This window comes from Pogona vitticeps, chromosome 12, assembly GCF_051106095.1.
Source record: "Pogona vitticeps strain Pit_001003342236 chromosome 12, PviZW2.1, whole genome shotgun sequence".
Taxonomy (NCBI): domain Eukaryota; kingdom Metazoa; phylum Chordata; class Lepidosauria; order Squamata; family Agamidae; genus Pogona; species Pogona vitticeps.
In genome coordinates, this window is record NC_135794.1 from 21606345 (window position 1) to 21632956 (window position 26612).

Below are 26612 nucleotides of genomic sequence, written 5' to 3' on the forward strand. Positions count from 1 at the left end.
CAGAAAGCTGTGATACCCTTGCTGGCAGTAAATTGTAATCAATCATGTTGTATTAATAGTTTTGTCAGTCAATCAAAAGGCACAAAAATATGAGCAAGCTTTCGAGATCTGCAGATCACTTTGTTGGGTAAATTGTTATAAAAAACAGGCAGGGTAGAGGTGAGGGTGTCTTGATCTTTGATTCATGTAGACTACATGTTGGCTTAAGATGCAGTGTTGAGGAACAGTTTTCCATCTCCTGAATAGGGTTAATTTGGCATTAGATGTCACCCTGAATGGCTCCTGGACTTATTAAGGATCAGAAAACTAATAGCAGATGATAAATATAGTCTATTTTGAAAATATGAGCGACCGCCTTTGTGAACTTAAAACTGTCTCTTTGCTGTGTGAAGTTCACTGGGCTTCCTGGAGGTGGACCTCAGAGATTTAGAATGCAATCTTTATATTGACAGTGCTGGATATTAATTTAGCTGTTGGATTACACACAGAAAGCAATTAGAGGCCAAACTGGATAATTTTATCTATTGGACGAGAGGGTGACAACTTTTGGGAAATAAATGTCCAGTTTCAAGTGGTATCAAATTGCCTTCCTCTGGTGTAGGAACCAGTGTAGTTACAAGGGAAAGATAATATTGTGGGAGTCAGAGGTTTATCTACCAAAATTCCATTACAGATGCTTTTAGGATGGTACTATGCTCTTCACTTTTAAAGTCAGTTTCCAGGCTCCACTCTCAGGCATTGCTTGCAAATTCACACAGAACGCAATACACTGTTTGGGTCGCAATCCAATTTGCACTGATTTGCATCCGTCCAGTGGAAAAAAACATCCATGCTGAGAATATTTAAATTAAATAAAGTCATAGGGAAGGGGTGAGAAAAAAATTAACAAATCTGTCAGGAAAAAAAAAAACACTGAAATTCAGTCCTTCTCTGATAACATTAATATACACTACCAGAAGTAAGATATTAATAGATAATGCTGGAAGTAAGAATATTAACAAAATGGAAAGCAGGTAAGGTTTACTCTACAGATTATTCAGTTATTCAGCACCATACCTGGAAAGAAACGTGAAGATGGAAAATACATTTGAAAAACAACACAAAGCAAGTCAATCTCAAAGAATCTTACAAATACTAAATTGAGTAAAAATAAATAAATAAATTGGATAACACATAGTTTCTTATAGGAACATGATATTCTAGAAGCAAAGACTCTTATTTCTTAGCCCACTGCCTTCTTTAAAATGATACCTTGTAAAATGGCAAAAATGCATAGAAAAGATTTAATTCCTCCAATGAGAAAAGCATTCTAATTGCTAATAATCAGGGAAACACAAATGAATGTTTTAAGCATTGAATATTGACAATGGAGACAAGGAAATTGTTCAAGATTTTATATACCTTGTTTCAATCGTCAATCGTAATGGAGACTACAGTCAAGAAAATAGAAGACTGAGGCTTCGAAGGGCAGCAATGAAGGAACTAGAAAGACCATCAAGTGTAAGGATGTGTATGGAATGAAAAAATGATTCATTTGAAACACGGTGCTGGAGGAGAGCTTTGAAGATAACTTGGGCCGGCAGAAAGAAGTACACGTGGGTCCAAGAGCAAACCAAGCCTAAACTATCTCTGGAAGCAGAAATGACGAGATTGCGCCTGTCATTCTTTGGGGACACCACGAGAAGTTAAGAGTCACTGGAAAAGACAATAATGCTCAGAAAAGTTGCAGGCATCAGGAAAAGAGGAAGTCCAACTATGAGATGAATTGGCTTTCAGACCTTGCAATTACAAAAGCTGAGCAGGGCTGTTGAGGACATTGTGAAGATCACAGTAGGTTGGAGGTGACTTGGCGGCACATAACGCAAACATTGGCCTCTTATTCAGGGGGAGGTTGATGGCATACGACGTGGTGGGACTTCCAAAAGCACATCCCAGAGGTGAGTGAAATAGCTGCACTGATGTTATCTTTGCATCTGGACAATATTATTCACTGGAAGCAGAGAAGTGCCACATTAATTCTTTTTTCAGGGAACTAAGTATTCAGTGGTTAAGTACTAAAAAAAGTTATTGATTTTATTTTATGGGTTTAAATATTTATCAGCTGTCTTTTGAGCGCAAGTCCATCCAAGGTGGGGGGATAAACTAGTGTTTAAAGGGGAAGAATCATGAGTATATTATCATAATAAAACTTTCTAATTAAAAATAAGAGCAGCAGCAACAACAATGCATTAAAATAGAACTCAACGCATATAAAAACCATTTTGCAGAACCAAAGTAATCACACATCCATAAATCAGCTGCAAAAGGCAGAACTTAATGGGTGTTATTGCTACACTTAAAGAACAGATACAAGGAATAAAACTTAAGCCTGGCAAAGAATCCAAAGCAGATTTTTTTTGTTTGTTTGTAGCTGACAAATCCAACAGAAGTGTATATGCCTATTTCAATAAGAGTCAGTTTTAAGCATCTAGTCCCTATAACATCCTCTATGGCTCCTGAAAACAGAGGTTTGCAGGATGCCACTGGAAGCTCTGAGCTGAGTTGTATAAGGGGTCCCTAAAAACCAAGGATGAGAACTCAAATTGTGGGACTTTCAATTCAAATGTAAGTCGCACCTGTGATTAAACACAACTTAGGGTCTCCCTCCCCCATTGATGTGGACTTGACTAGTGGATTGCTGTCATATATATAAGTAAGTAAGTAGTATTTTCACATCATACATTTTGTACTGACGAGAAGCAATTTAGTATTTCTTAATTGCCAGCAATATCTGTTGAATTAGATAAGGGCATATATATATCTCCCTATGATGTGAAAATACTACTTGATACATTTTAAAAAAGCATTTGACACAGTAGAAAGAACATATTTTGGTTTGATGTCAATGGTTCTCAAACTTGGATCCCAAGATGTTCTTGGACTAAAACTCCCAGAAGCCTTCACTACTAGATATACTGGCCAGGATTTTGGGAAATTATAGTCCAAGAAAGTTTTGGGGACCCAAGATTGGGAACCACTGATCTATGTGGAAAAAAATCATTTGGGGGAGATGCCATCTGAAACTACTCTAACGCTATATGTGCATAACCTAAAGCAATACAGAGGCTCTCATTATAAAGTCACCTTGTATACCTATGCTGTTACCTTGTTCTGTATCTGTCAGACATAATGAGCTATGGAAAAGCATTATATAAGCTTACAAGAATTAATTGTATGATATCCACTGTAAGCTTAACTAAAGGGGAAGGATTAACTATTACTGTTCATAACAGCTACGTGTGTTTGAATAATAATTATTGAAGCAGAAGAAATATTGTTTGAGAAGGGTAGTGGTGAGGGGGGAGATGATGGAATAATACACAAGAATTTAAACTATTAGAAGCTGGTGCTTTTACTGAGATATTGAAACTGTTCCAGGTTGCAGTGCCTCTAGCTCTAATAAAATAGGTTCAGCAACTTGGGTAGCTCCAAAAAAGTTCAAATCACAAGTCAGAGTGCACTCATTGCTTCCATGACACGGAAGCCACCCGCCTCTTATGCTTCAAGTTCAGGCAACCCCTGTCCACCATCTTGGCTTAAAACATGGCCTATCTATGGAGCTGAGAAAGAAAAACCATCTGAAAACCATAGCAAGGGTATGATTCATTCTAGGGGCATCTTATGCTCAACATTGTATTTGTCATTCTACACCAACTCGGGAAATGATGACAGAATATGACACACAAAATGGATGCAGAGGCTTCCCTTCGAAGTGTTTGCCCAAAGCAGGTGAATTGCTGGCCATCAGTATGAGCTGGATGTTCATAGAATGATAGATATAATTGAGTTGAAAGGGGGCCTCTGAGGACATCAAGTCCAACCCCCTGCTCAAGGCAGGTATCCAGATGAAAGCAGATCTGACAGTTGTCCAGTGCCTCTAGTGTTGGAGTGCTCACCACCTCCTGAGGTCATGAGTTGCATTGTTGTACTGCTCTAACAGTTAAGAAGTTTTTCCCCCTGAAATTCAGCCTAAATCTGGCTTCCTGTAATTTGAGCCCATTGTGATGTGCCCTGCACTCATGTGGCATAACTTTGAAAAAAATGGATACATTATCTTATCCCACCTGCAATACGTATGTTTGAAGCATTGTGGAATTGTTTCAAAAATGTTATCATTTGAGGAGCACGAATGTTCATGCCCACATGCGCACACGGCAACTCACTTTACACAGAGAACCATGTGTTGCCAAAGACACTTGAGAAAAAAAATATGGAGTTCAGCAAGGATTAATATGAAAGACAGCTTTTGTTTTCATCTTTTTAGTAGAGCCAATTTACATTTCAAGTCCTCGGCTCTGGAGAGAATCATTATGTATTTCTGTCTGTGGAAGCTGAGGGCTTGCAGTAGTCAATCAATCAAGCTGGAGTTTGCAAAGAGAGGGAACAAGAAGAAGCGAGGAGCTGCAGGACTTTGCAGGAACCAGGATGGAAGCCAACAAGGTTCAGGGGTTGGGATGCGAAATGATTTGGAAGTAATCTCTGGTTTTAATCACCTACGTTACATTTGGTGCCTTTCACTGATCATGAATAGCCAGGCTGGACGTCAACAACACCTGGCATGATCAGGCAAAAGCAAGGTCTGCCAGATCTGAGCTTCCATCCTTCTTTTCTTTCTCTCTCGAGCCTCTGGGCCTTGTCTTTGCAGTTGACACATATCAGAGCTGCCAGCTCTTCTGTGCTTCCCCGGCTCTCCAGCTGGGCAGACAAATCTCAGGGCGAGCTGTACTGGCACAGGAAGAAGCTTGATTTTATTGTGTGAGATGGTTTTAATGCTTAGCCCTTCTTCACCACCGCCTCTTCAATTGCTGTTGTGACTCGTCACTTTGGTGTATCTGCACATGAGTCACACCAACCTTATAAGGGCATATGGAAGAATGAGAAACGATGGACCTCATAACTCAACTACCCCTTGATCTATATGTCCTGGTTTTGGTTCATTGAGAAGAAGGGAGAGATAGTGATAGGAAAAGTATATCCACTCCCCCCACCTCCCGGCAACAGAACTCTGGGCATGAAGATGCTGCACAAGTAAACTCAGCTACCTTCTCTACAGCTCACTCTGAGCCAGCTTGAGTCAAAGGACCAGCTAATAGCCTCCCCTTGCATGGAAGCCAACAGCACCAGGAACTGAACCTTTCTTATACATTGCCAATGGATAGAGTCTTCTCCACTCCATCTTTGAGAAACTACTCTGTTTAGGGGGGTTGCAGGACAGCTTATGTCAAACACCCTCTAAGACAGGGAAAAGACCAGGTTGGTTTCCACTGGTCTGTTTTCTGAGGAAGTTGCCTCACCCTACTTAATGATAGGGATGTTTCTTCATTGCTGTTTTCGACATCCATGCCTCCTCAGAGTAGGATAGGCAGCAACTTAGGAGGGTTCTCAAATCTACTGCTCTGGATTGATAACCATGCAGAGATGAGATAAGTCAACCACTACGGAGAGTCCTTGCTCAACACATTGAACAACATATTCTGTTCCTATTGAGTTGGTAAGCGCACTACTATCTTCTGGCCACCCATAGTGGTGGCACTGTTGCACAACAGAAAGAGTTGTTTTCTTCCCCCCCAAAAAATTCCAGAAAGGCACCTGAAGGAATTACACTTGCCAATCACCGGAAGAGAGTCTCCTGTTCAAAGACACATTGCAAGAATGTGAGAAATAGCTTATATATCCCCTTTGTTCTTTTTAAAATCTATAACAACTTGACGTTATTTCATACAAGTTAATTGCATATTAGTCATCTTACATATGCACATTATTGCCTTTGTCAAAACTTACACACCATAAAAGACATACTGAGGAAGGTATCCATACTTGTTATGCTAAAGATATAATCTTTGCTAAATCTTCTGAGAGGAGTATTAAATCATATTTCTCCTCACTCCTTGCTTTTCACCCCACAAGCACTGATACATTTTTTAAAAGAATTCTCATGCTTCACTTAGATACCTTCTCTCCTCTGGCACAATGTTTAGCATCTAATGTTGGGAATGTTGTGTTTTTTTAAAGCCACAAATGTATTCTGGAAATTATTATTTATTATTTTTCATTTACAGCTGTCCTTTTAACAACATGCTTGGTGTATGACCTGCAGTTCTGAAATCAACTTGGATTTAGCAGTGCCGACTTCCAGGAAGGGACCCTCCTTTCCCTTCCCCGCCTTCTCCTCATCTCTGCTCTGCCTAGTTCGGTTTGTTTTTATCCCGTGCTTTGGAGCCATCCTAATGAGCCATTAAGAAGCTGCCAATTACCTATGCAAATGAAGAGGTGCAAACTAGCAGGGGTTGTTGCTCGAAGTGAAAGTCTGTTACCTCAAAGAGCTTGAGATGAATCACTTTGGCTCAGCAAGACGCCTACACCCAAGGGCCCTCTCTCACACGCACTGTTTAGAAACGCTGATGCCGACTGGAAATAAAGGAGGCAGGAAAATCATTGCGATAGACTTTGGGTTACATCTGCCTGGCTCCTTGTGCGCTTTCAGCGCCTGAAACCCTATAATGTATCCTTAAGTGAACAGTTGACTATTTTCTCCTACTCAGGTTGAAACTTCAGCAAACATATCGCCCAAATTTTTCGTGGGATGCTACACCGGAACTGGAAATGGCATTCCCACTAAAGAAAACAAAACAAAGAATGGAGGGATGTTCCCCATTTTTGTTTTGTTTTTCATTTTGGGGCTTGGGGGAGACACATGCCACGGCCCCTGATGTGAAACCCAACCATCTTGGAAATCTCCAGGAGCCGAATATATAGGAATAAAGAACAGCTTCTTCAAAATGAGGGGCTATAACCTGCATATTGACCATGCTGATGTAGGCAATACATTTAGCGAGTTTTTGGAAGAGTGATCAACATATATGATAATCCTTACCTAAGGATCCTACATTTAGCGTGCTTCCCTTTGTGATTCAGCACTGAATGGTAAACATGAGCTTAATTTACAAGTCTAGCTCCCATCTCTGAGTCATGGGTCTGCAACGAAGTACCAGCATAGGCCAGTGTGGCAGGAACAAACATTGTGCCAGTCCCCACCCTTATGCATGCTTAGCAACCTGTACAGGTCGGACTTGAGACAGGAGACATTAATTGTTTTTTAACTTCAGGCGCATAAATGATGATAGTTTGCCGTCATGTACTAAACACAAAGAAATACACATTTTCTCTCTCTGCTTGGTATGGGATGGTGAATTTTGGGGGCCAGGTTGGTCTTAGAGAGAACTCAGTACTCAGAATTTAAAATAGCAATGGCTTTGTTGCAAGAAAAGCTTGAGTGGGTTGAGCCATCGTCCTGGCCTGTTGTGCTTGATGGGTCTGTTTGCTGAGCTTCACAAAGGGAAAGAAGACATTATGTATATTTAGAGCAAATTACATGAAGCAGGGTTTTTAAAAAACCTGTCTTCTTGCAGAAGGTGACGTGGTTTTCCCCCCTGCTTTGGTGGGGAGCTGAGGATCATGTTCTTTCTTCAAAGACTTAACAAGTGACGGGTCAATAAGTTAAGCAATGGTATATAGAAGATGAACAACCGGAGCAGCTACTACTCCTTAATGCTTTCCACCGTTTGATGGATGTTTTGGCAAAATCCAATTTATTTCTAACCAGAACAGACTAACTGAAGTATACAGGGACTTACACCTCACTACGAAGGCAAGTCCAGTTGATTTTAACTGGGACTAAATTGCTTGTCTTTTGTCTCCGTGAAATGTGATATCTTCTCAAATTCACCAAATGCAAATAGTGACATCTTTATTCAAGGTGCTTTGCTCATTAATCACAAGCTGAAACTTCTCAACTCTTCTCTCCCTCCTCCTAGTTTGGCCCTTGCCAATATCATTATCATCACCCAACAGACTTTTTTTCTTAAAAAAAAAGAAAAAGAAAAGAAATCACATGAATTAAACAAGGACTTATTCTCTACCCCCTCCCCCCATGCACCACATAATCAGTTCCGCTGCATTGGCATTAATCATAATGATATTCACAACTCAAATATTCAAAATTCATTAGACTTCATTGTTTTGAGATCTGTTTTCTATTAATATGAAATCTGCCTCTGAAACATAGGTTTGGCAGCTGGAAAGAAAAGCAAAGTAACACAAGACAAGCATTACACCCTGCGGTTGATCAACACTCCCTCTTTCTCTCTCGTCAGAGGATGATGAGTCCCCTGAAGGCTTCACTCAGCTGATACTTATTCAGTCGTTCAATGACATAATTTGTGAGCAGCCACCTTCTCCCAGATGGACCTACATGAACCCTGTGGTCTTAGAAAAAGAGGCAAGATATAAGATATAAGGAGAAAGAGAAGGAGGACTCTGATGACTTTGGGTGCTCCATTACATGGCATCTGATGAGAAGCTACCAAGAGAGAACCTCTGATGATTATGATTTCATTAAATTTCCTGGATGCCTGCTTCTTTAAAAGGAAGGTAATGTTGTTGTTTAGTTGTTTAGTCTTATCCGACTCTTCATGACCCCATGGACCAGAGCACGCCAGGCCCTCCTGTCTTCCACTGCCTCCTGGAGTTAGATCAAAGTCTTGTTGGTAACTTCAGTGACTGTCCATCCATCCCACCCTCTGTCGTCCCCTTCTCCTCTTGCCTTCACTCTTTCCTAACATCAAGGTCTTTTCCAAGGAGTCTTCTCTTCTCATGAGATGGCCAAAATACTGGAGCCTCAGCTTCAGGATTTGTCATTCCAGTGAGCACTCAGGGTTGATTTCCTTCAGAATTGATAGGTTTGTTCTCCTTACAGTCCAGGGGACTCTCAAGAGTCTCCTCCAGCACCACAATTCAAAAGCATCAATTCTTCGGCCGTCAGCCTTCTTTATGGTCCAGCTCTCATTTCCATACACCACTACTGGAAAAACCATAGCTTTGACTATGCGGACCTTTTTCGGCAAGGTAGGTCTCTGCTTTTTAAGATGATGTTTAGGTTTGTCATCGCTTTCCTCCCAGAAGTTAAAAACACAAACAATAGTGTTATTTAATGCAGAATATCACTGCTGGTACTGATGAGGTCTGTCATGCAAGAACGTCTGTTCTAGAGAGAAGCAGTGGGGTGAGATGGTCACAGTAATTGCACTGGAACTTGGACAATCCAAGATCAAGTCCCCACTGAAGCATGAACAAGCAAAACAAAGAGGTGTGCTGCTTATATACTGCCCCACAGCTCTTAAAACACTCTCTGGGGGTGGGTTTACAATTAACTTTTGCAGGCTACACATTCCCACCTACCCCTGCCTCGACAAACAGCATGCTCAGTGTACCAGCCTCGGAAGGATAGAAGGTTGAATCAACCTTGAGCCGGCTACCTGGGATTGAAACCTGGCCATGAGCAGAGTTTCGTCTGCAGTGCTGTAGTTTAACTACTGTGCCATGATGCTCAATGAGCGTCTGTGGGTGATCCTGGGCCACTCATGCCATAGCCTGCTTCACAAACCTGTTGGAAAGGTAAAGTGGTAAGAGGACAGCTGTATTTCTTTCCTCCAGCTTGTTGGAAGTAAAATTGTACCTATCAAATTATAAATAAATACGTAGGAATAGGCAGCCTCCAATATTTGCCTCCCACGTGTAGCACTGAAGTCCATGGTTCTTACATCCGGCTGTTCATGTGTACATTCATTCATTCCCTCATGGAATGGTTTACATAACAAAATCCCTAGATCCCCGTGTAAGAATTTGGGGTGAGGGGAATTCTGACAGCTTCCTTCAGATGTGCGTGTATGTTTTAGATCTTCTATAATTTAACCTCCGTACGCCGGAGAAATAATAAGGTCAAGCATACAAGAACATCTAGCATGGCTTCCTAAGCACCTGTTGGATGTTGTTCTACAAACTTCTTCTCTCTCCTTCCCACAGTGCTGACAAGGTGAAAGTCGTTTTATGATGGATGGATTGTCTTTGTTAAATCATCCCTGTCTCGTTCAAGCTCGCACGAGTGGCATTTAGTCAATCTCTAGTGACCCAATGCAGGATGGTGCTCCAATTGTACTTTTCTGAGGGCTTTGTCCAGTCAACTTCAATATTCTCGGTACCAACACATCTGCTCCTTCCCCTGAGGAAGAATGATTTTTCACAGGTGTATCAACCATGGCATGGAGGTTATCGTGGAAGAAAATGTCAAAGCAATGCTGCAGCTGCCTTTAGACCAGGTGGGTTCTTGACTTCTAAGCTGAGAGCATGAATTTTTGGGATTGATTTGTTGGAGAGACAGAGGATGGGCTAGAAGCATTTACTTGGGTACTGTTCTGCATCACCCATAGTGTGTTATCTCCTGATCGTTGTATTGCTGCTCTTTGGATGCCATTGTTAAATGGAGAAAAACTTTGTTAAATAAATAATAATTAAAAAAAAACTGCACCCAGTTTTTAAAGTTGCCTTCCCAATATATTGGAAAAGGTCATTGTGTTAGTCTGCGCCAGCATATCAGGCAAAATTCAAAGAAACAAAAGAAAACAAAAGACAAAAACATGTGGCATATTAAAGTCTAGCTATTATATTTTAATATGAGTTTTCGTGGACATGTCCACTTCATCAGACATTTCCATGTGTCTGACAAAGTGGATGTGTCCATGAAATCTTACATTAAAATATAATAGTCTGTTTTTGTCTTGTTTCTTTGAGTTTTACCTGATATTCCCAGTGTTGGTTCTCTTATATCAGATGATCCTGGGACATTTAACCCTCCAAATGTTGTGTATCTGTGTTTAGTTTGGCAAAGTCAGCTCAGCATAGATTCCTGGGCAGTACCAGCACCAGTGCTGACACCATTAAAACAATGGCACTCTTAAAATAAAATAAAAAAATAATGAAGGTTTAGGCATCTGGCTGCAGAGCCAGAGATTGGGAATTTGATTCCCCACTGTGTCTCCTGAGATCAGAGCTGTACAGTCCAGAACGGAATGGCAAACCACTTCCAAGTATTCTCTTTATGGAGAAAGAGACACTTAAGCTAGAAAAAACATGAATCCTTTTTCTAAGCGACGGGGGCTCACTCCATCCCGTGGATTCGATCTTACGACTGCTGGTCTACTGACCTCGCAGCACAGAGGCTTCTGTGGTTTAACCCGCAGTGCCACCACGTCCCACCTCAAAATTGTATACCCCAGAGATAAGCAGGTTCTTCAAGTTGTGGGGGCCTGGATTTGATAGCCGTACTGCTCCCTTCTTACAGCTATTAGGGCATGCCCATCCTCTCCTCCTTGCAGGCACGGAGGAGGAATTGAACCATTCCCTTCACCTGCCCAGACTGCCTGAGGTTGCAATGCACTCTCTACTCATCGCCTATATTGGCAAGGACAAATTTCTAAAGGAAGAAAGGCAGACAAGAGCAAACAAGAGCAGAGCAAACTGAACTGGCAGAACTCCTGCCTTGTTACATAGAGGTTGGTGAACGGTGATGTTTTTCAAAGCCTGTTTGTATCTTTCTGAACAAGCCAGCCAGTCCGTCTGGTTAGATTCCGCACGCTTGCAGAAATCTAGATGAAGCTGCTCATCTCCGTCTCAGCAGGAGGGGAGGGATCTCTCCTGGATGCCAGATCCTTCACCAAGGAATCATTTTGTGCAAAATGGTGCTGGCATTTTCTCGCATGGACTTCTAGAAAAGCATGCTTCTTTTCAACTATCAGCCAGCCGTTCTGCCTTTTCTAAGTGTGTTTGCTTCCCTTCGCAACGGGAAAGGGCAATTGCCATACCAGGAAGGCAGAAGAAATAAGCTGAAACCATTTTTTCATGTAAATAAGGAACAAAAGCAACACCAGGTAGTACCACCGCAGTGCAAAAGGAAGATCAGAGCAACAGGATCAATAGCTCAGAACTAGATACAGAGACAATGAATTATCCTCAAAGTTCTCTCTAAGACTCCTTCACTAGCCATTTAAAGATGTGCTGAAGATAAACCTCACTGGGAAAAAAACCCCACCTGCCATGGGTACATTATGAAGGAGGCCCTGTTCTCCTAGCCATCAGCTTCTGTTCACACAATGATGACCTGACGGGATCCTTAAAAGACAGTTGACAGCTGGTGGTCCCAGACACCAGATTCAAATCCAGATGATTCTATTCCCATATTTCCAGCCCTTGGGCAGGAAGGATTTTGAGCCAGGGAGCCGTACTCCCAGTGGAAACTGGTGACTCAGTTTGCTCTGCAGAGGAGTGGTGAAAAATACGTTTTGAGTTATAGTTTAACTCTCTTGGAGCTGTCCAGTGTGCAAAGACCTAGAGCTGTCTGCTGGGCTGAGACCTAGTTCCCATGCATGTTTGGTATTTTGGAGAGTTACTTGAAAGGTCAGAGTAAAATCTAGACTACATTCACCATCTCCATAGACCCAATGACCTGATGCCACTTGCTTATCCTATCTAGATTCAAACAGAGTAGTCATGGCTGAGACAGGGAGCATCTGAGAATATGCCACACATTTAGAACTTTCTATTGGTCCCTGGATCAGCATATGCCTCACCGTCCTTGGCACCCCACCCTCGTATACACCTACCAGAAGGCATCAAGGTGTGGATCACATTCATGTTAAATTTTGCTTCTGGAACCCCTTGGCAGAGTGTAACACTAGGCTAACATCCAATAATGGGGCTTCAATTCAGAGAATTGAAGAATAAGGAGTGGATAAATGGCAATCGCTGCCTGAGCCATAAAGACCATTAGTATGAGGAACGAGCAGAGAAAACGCATTTGAGAAGTGACCCTTTTAGATCCCCTACACCACTTCCTTCTCTTCCTGAAAGCAATTGAAGGTCTAAGCCATCAAGACTCCAAAGGAAGCATTTTGCTCAGATCATACACCAGGTGGGCTTCCGACTAAAAGCGTTTGCCGTAAGACTTCATTAGCCCTCCCTACTTATTTGGATGACTTAACCAGCTAAACTTTCCCAGATGTATCTGTGGGTTCTGTCCCTCGCTTTCCCTCTCCATTAGGGGTTAGCCACAAATGGAGGCTGAAAGGAGACAGTGAGAGGGAGAAAGATGAAGCACACTCATTTCAGCTGTGTCTGGTGGCATGAACGGAGCCATGGCCCTTACGAGCAGGACGCCACATAAGTGGGAGCAATTTCAAAGCAGCCAATATCCTCCCAAAGCCATAGATCTATTAAATGACTCCAGGTCAGAACCTCTCCCGGAGCCTTATCTGCTTCCATTCCATTTATTGACTCTTGTAAGGCTGTACAACAAACCAACAATCTCTCCCTCAATTTCGTCTCCATTGCGGGCATGAATTGAATCTTGGGGTCAGAAAATTTTCTAGTTTTGCTTTCTCCTGCACTTGCATCTTTGTTAAGAAATAAATTCCTAAGTTCTTCCTAAACACAAAGACAGTCGTGGGATGTGGGATGCAGTACAAAAGCAAACTGAAACAGACCCCCCTCTTTTCACACAGGCAAAATTCAGGAGAGGTGTCCATTCCCAGCATGCAAAAAGTCATCCTGAAACCATATAGATGTTAAAGATAAGGTGTATCTGGAATACAGGTGTGGAGATACCATTTGGGTTGATTTGGCTGACTGAATTATTTGTCTTGCCGGTTGTGATTGAGTTCCTTTGAGCCATTGGTACAGCCCACCAAATTTGATTTGCCTCAGACTATTCCAAAGTATTTTACTTGTTTGTATTAATCCAAACAGTTTTTGAAAAACTCACAATAGGGGGAAAACAAAGGGTTGTTCACCTGGGATGGTCAGGGGGTAAAAGTCAGTGCCATCAACTGCTGCTTGGCCTCCAATGCACAGCCAAATTTTCTACCAGTTTCTTTCCTACCATCTTTCTCTCCCCCCACTGCCTGAGAGTTGTGTCATTTAAACAGCTGTTAGCTCCCATCCCTAATGCTACTGTGGCATACCCCATGTATTTTTACACCCTTTGAAATTAAATTTTTATGTCGGCCTTTTTGATTTCTGTTCCAGTAATCAGGAACAGAAAAAAAAGAAAACACAATGAACTAATGCTAAACTACTGGAAATAGATTGACCAGAACATTTAAAGGAATGTGAATTTGCCTCTTCAAACTGCTGGGAATGATTTTGAAATCTGGCTGTACACTGCACAATGATAGGTCAACAATTTCTCTTCATCTCCTGTATCCAATTCCTTGCTTTCTCCCTTTCAGATGTGAAAATGATACATATTTTTTAATGTTCTGCTTGCTAGAGGCAATACTTGTTATCTGATATAGCTTCGATGTTTTCTAAACATTATACAGAGATTAAAAGATGAGGCAGCCCTTAAGCAAGTTCACAAGCTCATAGATGAGACCAGTCTTGGGCAAAACAAATGGGAAAGCAAGAGGAAAGCAAGAAAATTCACAGGTGAGATCTTGAAGCCAAGAATCACAGCAAAATAATCAATATTCATAGCACCCTGGACACTCTTCTAGATCTTCTGTGGAGGGACACAACATCATAGGGTGACCATAATACTTGAAAGTTGCTTAGTACATGAACACTTATTGTGCCAGCATCAACAGCCACCAGTGGAGTTCATCTTGGCCAACCAACCATCAACCTCTTACCTAAGAATTCCTTTTAATAGGTTTCCTATCAGTGAGATGGTTACAGCTAAAAAGGCAATCATGTGATAAGAGGTGGGTCAGTTTTGACAGGTGCTGGATGGTCTGTAGTCTTGCTACTTCGAGTTACAAACAAAAGCAGAGGACTGCACCCATGATTCACAAGAACATGTTGACATGTTTGGAATGAAGAATAAGGGCCAAGGAACAAAGGAAAACTGTTACAATGTTTTGGAGAAATGGACTTGCGTGAGGACAATCTTGAGATCATCTTCTAGGAATGTGTAGCCCTTCTAATATCGTTGGACTGAAACTTCCATCAGTTCTAGTCACCATAAATCACCACCATCATCTTAGAACTGCAGAGCCAGAAGGGACCCTATGGTTTATCCAGTTCAGACATTGGCAGGTATGCCAAGAATTGAAGTCCAGTAACATCAGAAGAGCCACATATTTCACAGCCCTATACTGGACCAGCTTCTACTACTTTAGGTATATCCCACGCTGTTTCTGGAAGACAGACCTCTTCAATAAGGCTTGAGTTTGTTCATGACTGCTACTTCCTGAGAATCAGTCGTCACCACCACCACCCCGCTTTCTGTCTTCCCCATCTTTGTGCCTTGTAGACATGCCGGACATAAAATTCAAAAATGGTTGGTATCACAGTACAGATTGTTAGATCTGCTGCCTCCCACATTTCAGTTTGGTGAACGCTGTGAAAAAGCATACCATAATAAAATTCTCATCCACTGTGTGGAATTGGCAGATTTCTCTGCTTCGCTTCCTCATACAATCAAGATGTTCACTGTTTGGGTTCAGTTCTTCAAAATAAAAAATAAAGGTAGTTTCAGCACTCTCTGGTTGGAGACAGCAGAGCAGGAGTGGGTGATGTCTGGGGCTCGAGGGCCCAAAGATGGGCCCCTGCACAATTCGGATGGCACAGCTCTGCCGCTCTCCAGAAATACCTCTTTTGCCCTTCCTGGACAAATTTGGCCACATTTGAGCAGCTTCTCAATCCACTTTTAATTTTTTTGGCCACTAGAGGGCAGTAGAGGGCTCTTTCAAGTTTAAAAAAAAGTCAGATTTTCTAATAATTTTGGCGGGGAAGGGAATAGGGTTCACAGAAGGACACACAACCCTACAAGAACCAGAGATGGTGGTTGCAAAATCCATCCCCACAATTTTTGGAGATAGGCTGCTCTTGCAGTAGAACTTTGAGTAACGATTACCTATGTGGGAAACATGGGGGGAGGGTTACCTTATTGGATTTATGTATTTAAAATATTTCACCCCACCTTTCTTGTTTCTTTGGGGCATCTGGCAGGCAGCTTTGAATACTGAATGGCTATAATTCATAGACCTCCTTTCCATACCTCCCTGCTTCCCTGATCTTAAACATTATCTATGACTTCCCTTCCCTTTTTGTTCACATACTTCCTGTTTGCTTCCTTCCAGGTCCTCTCCCAGAAACCAATTTGTGTATCAGAGTCTGTGGGCACACAGGCATTGCTGTCTGTCTGCCATGATGACTCCAGGTGGTAATGCAGCATTTCAAAAGCCTGTCGGAGGTGAACATGTTATAGAACTCTAATTATACGGTAGATGGTGACCTTGTAAGTACAGGGTAATCTACCATGTCGTTGGAGGGCAAATTATCTGGGCATTTCTGTCTGCGCCACTACAGCCTCATCCAGAACCTGAAATGCAGCCATGGAAGCAGTAATTAATCTCTGAACCTGTTTGACACTTCCTGACATGGGCATTTTAATAACCTCTGCGGGGCACAGCATCTCTCTGGTGGGTTGGATAATGGTCTTCGTTTCAGTCATTACGACTCCAGGAGGAAAAACTTGTTTAACTGGCTGAAGCCATCTTGAATGAGCTCAAAGCTCTTGGCACCATGACAGCTGACTCACATAGCCCCACAAAGCTGGACACATTAAAGGTGAGAGCAGTGGCTTGTAAATTGGATTCAAGGAAGGGTTTTCGGGAGCAACAGCCCTCGGAGCTTGACAGTTGGCATGGCTACTGGCAAAGGTGGCTGGTGGCTCTGATTTCGGAGGTGCTGGGAGTCCAGTCCAGGTTTTAGTCAATGCTTTACAGAAGTTAAAGTAACTTATGGATACTATGCTTCAGCACCTTGGAGAGCCTCTATAAAGTGCAGATTAAAAACTAGTGTAGAGTCACATAACCCCCAAAATCAGAGCTGCCAGCTGCCACTGACTAATAGCCATGATGGATGGGGGATTCTGAACAGGATGCTTCAAAATCAAGAAATAAAATAACTGTTTCAAGCTTTGGCTTGAGGGACATAGGTACACAATCTCCTCTCCCCTCCAGACACAAATGTGTCATAACTAGAGATTGGCAGGAAACCCTGGTTGGGTAGTTCATGCCAGTTCATCCATCGGTCCAACAAGTATTCCATGGTTCCAAGACCTGCCTCCTCTGGCGGGCACCCATTCCGAGGCAGCACCTGGAGGAGGCGGGGCAGGGAAGCTAGGGTGCTGCCTCTGGAAGAAGTAGGTACATCTAGCCTGAATCCCCTGCTCAAGTAAGATTCTTCTGCTTCAATCCATTTGGGATTCCCAATCAGAGTAAACCCACTGACTTAACTGGGGAATACCCCACTGCTTCAATAGATCTAACTTAGATAGGACTACCAAAGGAATTTGGACCTGAGCTTCTAAGGGACCACAAGCCTCTTGCTTCCTTATGCTGTCAAAAGGACAAACTGTCAGGGCCATTGCTCCTTAGCATTGCATCAAACTCATTCTCATTCTCTAGGATGATGTAGAGCAGCCATTCTCAACTCTCTTTTTGGCCAGGGTCATAAGTACAATATAAAAGAAATACAGGCTGAATCAGGATTGCATCAATCACATAATGAACCTTACAAGGTGGCATGTGCAGAGTTGTTTGTAGTCTGTGGCCCCCTTCAAATGTCCCCGGACACCCCAGGGAGCCATATGGCCCCCATTGAGAATGGGTGATGTAGACGGCTTGACCCTATTCCCCCCCCCTTACAAGTAAATCTTGTCAACAAGTGAAGATTTGAACCTGGGTCCAACGGGTCAATTGTTCAAGTTCCAAATCTCCACCTACCAACTCCCAATCCACCGGCCCTCAAGACATTGCTTTTCATATGGGTCAAACATTTCTCGTTCTCATTACTGGGATGATCAGTGTATTTCCATGCACATCTAGTCCACTCATGTTGCTCCCTCTGGAGTAGTTATGACTTATAAAGCAATTGCTGCTATGATTTTCAGATTATAGTCTAATAAAATCTGGTAATTTGTTGCAAAGCATTCAGGCGGGTATTATATGGCTCATCTGACATTTAAAAATAACAACTCGCAGTCCATTTTTCATGCCTGCGTGTGCTGTTAGTGGGCAGCTAGACACCCCACTCGACAATGAAAATGGACACTTCATCTAGAAAGAGATCTGGCATCACACACACACAAGTGCCAAGCTAACGGGCCAAATCCTGGCTCTGTCTCCCATTAAAAGGAGTGAAAAGTGAGATCCAATTTGTAAACTGGATTTAGCACACATTTCTCCCCCCAATCATCTCTAGACAAGCCTGGAATATCTCAGGGTGGGTTTTTTAAAATTTTTCGGAGGGGGAATATGCCAATATACACACGGCAGAACTGCCAACTTGTCCACCCGAGTTAAAATTTACAGTCTCATCCATGGTTGCTATTTACAGGATGGGAAAGTAATGGATGTTTGATAAAGCTTACATTTTACAACTCATAAAGAAAAAATCATAAAAGCTGATCTGATCATTTATTGATAGGATGACAGAACATCCCTCGCAGCCAAACCCTCGCAGCAAATGTTGAATAATCGAGCGAAGAGCGATTGAGGGAGCAGCCAGACAGAAGCCTCGCTAGTAACGCTCATGTATTTTCAAACAGGCCTTAACGATATACATGTCTGCCAACTTGTTTTTCTTTTCTTTGGCTCTGCATTGTTTTTTGCTATCACATATCATCTGGAGTCAAGGGTATTTGATCAGAAGGGCCAACAGTGGTGGTGAAAGACAGCTTATGATGTTTATACAAGTGTCAGGAGACTTCAGTGGGTCCAAAACACAGCAGCCAGATTGCTTAACTGGAGCTGGTTACAAGGATCACATAATCCCCCTGTTATGGCAGCTCCACTGGCTGTCAATCTGTTTCTGGGCTGGTTCTAACCTATAAAGCCCGAAACAGCTTGGGTCCAACCTATCTCAAAGATGCATCTCATATTATGAGCCTGCTTGGTGTTAAGATAATCAGGAGAAGCCTTTCTCTTGGTCCAGCTACCTTCACAGGTGTGTATGCTGGGGACACAGAAGAGGGCTTTTGTTTTTACTGCTCCCAGACTTTGGAACTCCCTTCCACAAGAAGCCAGGGTGGCCCCATTTTTGCTGTCTTTCCACAAGCAGGCAAAGGCCTTTCCCTTCAGTCAAGCTTTCCCTCAGTGAGTGAGTGCCTGACCTGGATTTTAAATGGATTCTTCTAACTTACTGCTTTGAGTGTGTTTTGGTGTTGCTTATGCTTTTTAGTATATTGCTTATTCAATCCTTTCAGTATTATATACTCATGATTGTTAGCTTTAAATACTGTCTTTTAATTCTGTAAACTGCCTTGGGTCCTTTTTAAGGAGAAAGGTGGAGTAAAGGTAGGTAGGTAGGTAGGTAGGTAGGTAGGTAGGTAGGTAGGTAGGTAGGTAGGTAGGTAGGTAGGTAGGTAGGTAGGTAGGTAGGTAGGTTTGGTTGGTTGGTTGGTTGGTTGGTTGGTTGGTTGGTTGGTTGGTTGGTTGGTTGGTTGGTTGGTTGGTTGGTTGACTGACTGACTGACTGACTGACTGACTGACTGACTGACTGACTGACTGACGGATTGATTGATTGATTGATTGATTGATTGATTGATTGATTGATTGATTGATTGATTGATTGATTGATTGATGTGCAAAATGGAAAGACTAATAGCCAGGATGCTGGTGGTTGTGGTGGAAATCAGAAAGCTCACCAAGGACTGCTAGATTAGTGTGTGACTATTTTTATCCCTTACAAACTTCAGTAGAGGCCCATAATAGCATATATATAGCTAGAAGTTGGAAAAGTTGCTTCCTTTGACTCGGTCAAGGCTGGTGACTCATGTGTGTGCATGGGAATCCACTCCAGGTTTTCATTTGATCTTTACAGGAGCTACTCAAGGTTCTGAGTCCTGTCCCTAAACCAGGTTCAGCACCTTGGATAGCCTTTAAAAAGTCCCAGCTAAAACCTGGACCAGATTCACATCCATCCACAAAAATGGATTGGGCTATCATCCTAAGAATCCTGTTATCAGCAAGCATGGCAACCACAGCACAACAGTTGCTGTTCCAACCTGTGTATAAAATATTCTGTGCTTCCAAAGCTGAGATGTTTGCACTTAAGAAAATGCTTGTAAGATTTTAGTGACTCATACAAAAAAAAAAAGGATCATGGAGAATTTTTTTCCCCTCTTCAACAGCAGCTTCACTCCTTTAATTGCTACCATCTCGATATGTCAACATTATTATTTAATTGCTATATTATTAAAAGGTACAAGATGTACTAAGGGATTTTTTTAAAAAATCAACATATTTTATAGATTGGAAGGAAGATAATTTTTAAAGAAAGTAAGAAAAAATGCAGACAGCTAGGAGGTGGTAAAAAAAAAGTCGGTATGGAGGGCATGGGGAAGGTGGGGAGGAAATTTTTCAGGAGAACGACATTTACCAGAAGGCAGGGAGAAAAATCATGAACGACTTGTGTAATAATGAATGGTATCCAGAACCAGGCGGATCAGAAAATTAACTGCCTTAATTTCCAGGAGGATCAAAGAAGCTAATGGTAGAAGAGATCAGGTTCAAAGATAATTCTGGATCTGAACTTGGAAATCTTTTTTTTAAAAGGCAGGAGTTACAACTCTCAAAATCTCCCAAGCAGGACGGGCAGTGGAAAGTGTAAATCCCCCTTGCAACCTACATATACAAAATGTATCTTGAGTCCCGATCTTCATCCTTTGTTAGATTGGCAGGGATTTCTGACTGTCACTTGCAATGAAGAAAGTTCACCTCCGTTGCCCTAAATTATACTGCTGATATAAAGAAAGTATGGATGAAACAAGAAGTATATGCTTCTGTGGAGATGGGCACAGACCAAAGGAACCCACAAATCAGGCTGGTTCGTGGTTCGTTTTGTGAGCAGTTTGGGGATCATATATTCCTGAAGCAAAGCAAAACACTTAATTTTTTTCCAGTGCTGGCACTTCTTTTGTGTGGAAGGACAGCAGACTCTGGTTGATACTGCCACTAAAATCGCATTGCTTGCTCAAATTTCTTAGGGTGCAAGTTTTGCATCAGGATCCACAAGGAGGCTCTCTAGTTTCTATTGTAAACAAGTAAATAAAATACTATCAAAAGTTTAAAATCTATGTTGAAAAGTAAAAAATGAACAGGGATTCAACGAATTCTGTGCAGTTAAAAAAAAAAGAGACCCACATTTAGAAAGGAGAGCTGTGGAGCAGATCTGGAATGGAAGAGATTAGCTCCATTTGAATCCAGCCAGCCCAGATTGAAACTTTTCCTAATTCCTTTGAGAATGAAAGAAAACCAGGCAGTATGTTACACAAGAAAGGACGACTCTTTTACTTTTCCACTACCAACCCATGCAAATTGCAAAAATCTAGATTTCTGAAGTTCAGTTTGGAGACAGATATAGATCTCATTGGATCGTGTTGAGATCCATCCAAACTTCATCAGGCGTGAATCCAAATCACTAAACTGGGGGTTTCAAATAACTTGAATAGACTATAGATAGACATGAACCTCTAGTTCGGTGGTTTGTGCCAGTTCATTCCTTTGGACGAACAGGTGTTCAGCATTTCCCCGCCCTGCCTCCTCCAGCAGGTGCCCTCTCAGAGCCGGCGTCTGGAGGAGGTGGGGCTAGGAAGGGCCAAACACCTGTTCATCCAAAGGATGAACCAACACATACCATCAAACTGGTGGGCCATGCCCATCTCTAGTATAGACCACTGGTTCTTAACCTTGGGTTACTCAGGAGTTTTGGACTGCAACTCCCAGAAGCCTTCACCACCAGCTGTCCTGACTGGGATTTCTGGGAGTTGCAGTTCAAAAGCATCCGAGTAACAAAGGTTAAGAACCACTGGTATAGACCTATTACAGGAGTGGTTCCCAATGCTGGGTTCTCAGATGTTCTTGGACCACGACTCCCAGACATCCTGGCTGGCACAGCTGGTCAAAGAACATCTGGGAACCCAAAGTTGGGAGCCACTGGATTTGAGTATTATGAAAAAGAAGGGCAGAAGAAATCTGAACTCTGTGAGTGTGCTCAAAGTGAAGGACAAAGACACCAAGATGAACAGGGAAGTTACAATTTCCGTAGAAGGTTGCAGAAAGAAGAGAAATGTTGAATGGTGAAATTGGAAGAGGGACCAACAATCCTTATCTGGGCTGTAGGCCTCTCTTTCTATCGTCCCATTTCAACATCCATTTTCTTTTTATAACCTGACACCCAAACTGTACTCAAAACTATTCCCACTTCTTCTTCTTCTTTTCTTGAAATCTCATTTGTAAGCCCAGATAAGGAAGAAGAAAAGTGTAGTTTTGACTTTTTCTAGCTCAGATTTTAACCACAAAGCACGGAACACCGACAGATATTTTGAGATATTTTAAAGTATTTTTTTATCTAGTTAATGAGACCAGAGGAAGGATTGCAAACTGTCCAAGGGTCTATTACATGGCGAGCATCATTGGTCATTCCGGTCCCACCTCCCAGCCATAATATAAACAAACCACTGCCCCCCTGGCATCACAATCCACTCACTGTTGTAGCTGCCATGGCTGCTAGTCTCTGCTGTTGCCACGTTGCGTTGAAATAGCCCTTCAGTTGCGGCACTTCCTGACAGTGATGAGTGAAGAATAAGGGGGGGAGGAGAGGAGAGGAAGGGAAACAACAGAGAAGGAGAGGAAGGAGGACGGACGGGGTGGGGTGGGGGTTATGTGAAGGAATGAAGCAGGGGAGAAGAAGGGAAAGGGTGCGTCTTTAACTGCATCACATGTCTTTCCATTGGCTGCAACATTCCAACAGCTTAAAGCATATTTCAGACTTGCCAATAAGTAAATGGCTGGGTAGCTCAGTGAGTTAGATACTGGGCTGTAGAGCCAAAGGCTGGGCATTCAATTCCCTACTGTGCACACCAGGAGAAGAGCCAGCCTGTATAGCCTTGGGCAAGCTGCATAGTCTTAGGGCGCTCCAGAAGAAGGGAATAGCCAACCCCCTCTGCAAACTCTATACCAAGAAAATCCTGACAAGGATAGCCGTAAGTTGGAATCAACTTGATAGCAGATCATCTTCCTCATCATAATTATTACTGACAAGGAAACGAGCCAGCCTGTGCAGCCTTAAGCAAGCTGCACAGTCCCAGATCACCCCAGAAGAAAGGAATAGTAAACCCGTCTGAATACTCTATACCTAGAAAATTCTAGCAAGGGTAGCCATAAGTTGGAATCAACTTGGCAGCAGATCATTGCCATCATCATTACTGATGAGGGGAAGAGCCAGCCTGTGTAGCCTTGGGCAAGCTGCACAGTCTCAGAGCACCCCAGAATAATAAACTCCTTTTGAATACTCTATCCCCTTTGGAATCCCCTATACCAGTGATGGCGAACCTATGGCACATCTGCCACAGCTGGCACAAAGAGCTCTCTCTGCTGGCACGCGAGCCATAAGTTGCCAGATCGCTACTCTTTCTCTCCGCAGCCAAGCCTGAGGAGGAAGCTGCAGCTGCGGTGTTGGTGCCCCGACAGGCGGAAGGCCAGAATCCGGAGCAGCTGGTGTTGGCGGCGGATCTGGAGTTGGGTCTCAAGGCACCTCCGTGCCTGGGATTCCCCGTTCTGCCACCACTCAGGCCCAAAATGGTTTGCCGTCACTTCCCTATACCTCGAAAACTCTAGCAAGGGTAGACGTAAGTTGGAATCAACTTGACAGCAGATCATAATCATCATTATCATTATTGCTTCTATCAGGTGACTGCTGTGAAGCCATTAGCTATGAAAGATGTGAACAAATGATGCTTATATAGTGCAGATGATGTCCCTGGAAGGGATCTGATGGCATTCAAAAGCTCAAGCTTAGAAACCAGTCTTATGACTGTCATTTTCAATTCCCAGCCCCTACTCAAAAGTTACCCGATGTCTGTGAGAATCCCACAACCATCGAAGGCACAATACGTTCACACCAACAAAATCCTAGAAAGATAAAGGCCATTGGAAACTGGAAGGGGCAGGAGGGCGTAAATGTAATCAAGAATAATGCTAATCTCATCTAACGTGTGGGCACGAAAGACCGATATTCCTCCTCCCATCTGTCCCTAGGCAAATAACTTAGAGAGACGGCAATCTGCAGTTGATTTACTCCTCACTTTGAGTAAATACCAAGAAACTACCATCGCTTCTAACTATATAAAACCCAGTGAATCTCATACATTCTCCTTGTGCAGACAAGGCAAAGGGGGGGGGAGAAGGAGGAATGGAAGAGAAATTATTTGCCCAACTGCTCTCTGATTCTAGAGAAAACGTTTCAAGGCATCGCAAGTTATGGCAATAAAGATCACCGGGTATTTGTTGCAATATATTTGAGATGAATAATAGGTTCTTAGCAAAACATAATAATGAAGTATTTCATGTTCTTCATATTTGTTTTCCACTCTTGCCTTAAAGAGATCAGGAGAACATGTTTCTGTTTCTGTTTCTACCACTTTACATCCTCGCGACAACCCTGTGGCGTGAGGTAGATGGAGAGGGGTGGAAGAGAAGTTCATTTCAGTGCCCTTTTCATGACGATTTTACAAAATGCACAGATGCGGAGTGGAAAGAACTTGAAAGCAAAAGATTCGTCCATCCTTTAGCGCTTCTCTCTTAGAAATCTGATTTTTCATCCATGTGTTCATGGTATATTAGCATCGGCACCTTTTCTTCTGAAAGACTCTTCGTCCTTAATGCATACGTGGCAAAAAGGGGACAACATGGTTGTCTCCAGTATGTTAGCGGAAGAATTCACCGAAGGTTCCCAAACTCTGCGTATGACATGCACCTTCTTATTTGAACCTTGTTAGACAGATCAGACCCAGACAGCAAATGGCTGAAGGTTTCCCAGGATGGAGGACCTCAACCTGGCTCTTCCATGTGAAAAAAAAAAACACTCTTCTGTTGACTTCAGTTTGTCCAACTCCATCATGGAGACGCAAAGATGGGGACAAAAGGAAGACCAAGGTCCTTGAGTTCCTAGTCATGACATTTTGCTCGCTTCTACTTCTTTCATTCAAATTTTTTTTTGGTCTCCAAAATATTCTGGCCACGTAATAATCAAGAGAATTTCTTTCTCTCTGTAAAAAGGGGAAAGGCGAGACAAGGCTTTCCATGCAAATATCTTAATTACAGAAGCCGAGAAGGAGATTTGTATGCAAATTTCTGCCAGCCTGTCTTCTGTATGTCTTCCAGGATGGCCCTTCAAGTTAAAGGAAGCCTTCAGATTTATCACAATGCAACAGTTTTCAGTGGGGTTGAGGAGCGAAGATGTGTGCATGATGGGAAAATGCATGTGCACACAGCTTCCTGTTCAGGCAGCATCCATTAAGGGGACCACTTCATATGCTTTTCAACTGATGGTGGTGGTAATGATGTTTTGGAAGTAGATCTCATCCATGCTGTTTGCAAAAACACTATATTTGTGACCATTAGCTACACCATTCATTCACTCCAGGTTACACCTATTGAAACCACATTATTGCAAATTTGAATGGGGTGTAAATCATTAGGCAGAGCCTATTGCTGCCACAAGAAAGCAGGGATGGGAGAAAATGTTCCTGTTGAATAAAGACCTAAGAATAGACAGATTGTTGTGATTACACAAGACCAGGAACCATCCAGTCTAGAAGGGGCACTGCAAGAGTTTTTTCTGAGCTGGGCTTGGGATCTTGAGATCCACAGACACCCAACTAAAAAAAAAGAGAGGCTCTATTGCACACATTCCAACACTCATAATCCTTCATCAACATAGGTCACAGTCTGGGATGGAAAAGGAACTTACAAATGTGAGTGAACTCAAAGCACCCTAACTTTTTACAAATGTCGGTCTCCCTGGAAAGAACCTACAACTCCTATGGATTACCACTTTGGAACCCATTATGTGCTGAGAGCATCTTAGGTTGATGGAACGAGAAGGAGAAGGTGAATAAGCCCTCTTCTTTGGTCTCTTAACTGGGACTGCCCATGCTCCTTGCTAAGAGCAGAAGGGGAACATGGGAAACTTGCTTTGAAGAACCGTGGTATCACAGGAAGGAGGTCCTTTTATCACCCAGGCTTCCCAGAACTTGGTCAGGAAACAAGCTGACTTCTTTCTGCTTCATTTTTATAGAAGCCGACAAATCTCTGGGTCAAAATAGGGCCAAATGGAATGAACTTACCTATCTGCATTTCTCTGTTTTATTCCTGAAACTGGCTAGCAGATTCTTTTGAGAAGCTCACAAGTTGAGGGCAAGAGTCTTTCCTCGCTGTTTGGTGCCATGATCTACCAGTACAAATGAGCTTGCATCTCTACTTGGAGATACAGTAGCATTGAGCTTGCAGGGGCCTACATCTGGTGAAAGCTACTTCTTTTGCCTGCCTTCAACATCCTGCCAATCAAATACCTGGTGCCACCAAGTTTTATGAGAAAGGAATGCAACTTCTCAGCTTCTCTTTCCACCTCTTTTGTGGACTGCACGCCTTCTGATCGTATGCATGTCTACTCAGCAGTAGGCTGAAATCCAGTGAAATTGCTTCTTACGGAATGTCCATGGGATTTAAAAGCTGACAGTAGACACCTAAGTACATTTCCTGAGAAGGAACGCATGCTGAGTTTAGTAGGACTTCCGTTCAAAGAAATGTCAATAGGATTCAGCGATTGAGAATGTTTCTTTCTTTCTTTGGACTCTCATCTCCAGAATTCGTATCCCATCCTGCTAGTAGTAA

The 26612-nt window shown here is 42.6% G+C and overlaps 1 protein-coding gene and 1 long non-coding RNA gene across 3 annotated transcripts in view; one reads left to right on the top strand and one right to left on the bottom strand.

Annotated features, from left to right (window-relative positions):
• Positions 1 to 21298, top strand: part of LOC144584643 (uncharacterized) — a 243774-nt gene extending 222476 nt beyond the window's left edge. Inside the window, exons 3-4 of the long non-coding RNA XR_013539026.1 lie at positions 8195 to 8469; positions 9901 to 21298. This is a non-coding gene — a long non-coding RNA (uncharacterized LOC144584643). The remainder of the gene's footprint in view (positions 1 to 8194; positions 8470 to 9900) is intronic.
• NTRK3 (neurotrophic receptor tyrosine kinase 3) overlaps positions 1 to 26612 on the bottom strand; it is a 320443-nt gene that overhangs the window by 25375 nt on the left and 268456 nt on the right. Inside the window, exon 16 of one of the 2 annotated variants that reach the window (XM_072981881.2) lies at positions 22426 to 22500. The exons of the other annotated variant lie outside the window; for it this stretch is intronic. Coding sequence (XP_072837982.2) covers positions 22426 to 22500 — 75 coding nt within the window. The remainder of the gene's footprint in view (positions 1 to 22425; positions 22501 to 26612) is intronic. 2 annotated transcript variants of the gene reach the window in all.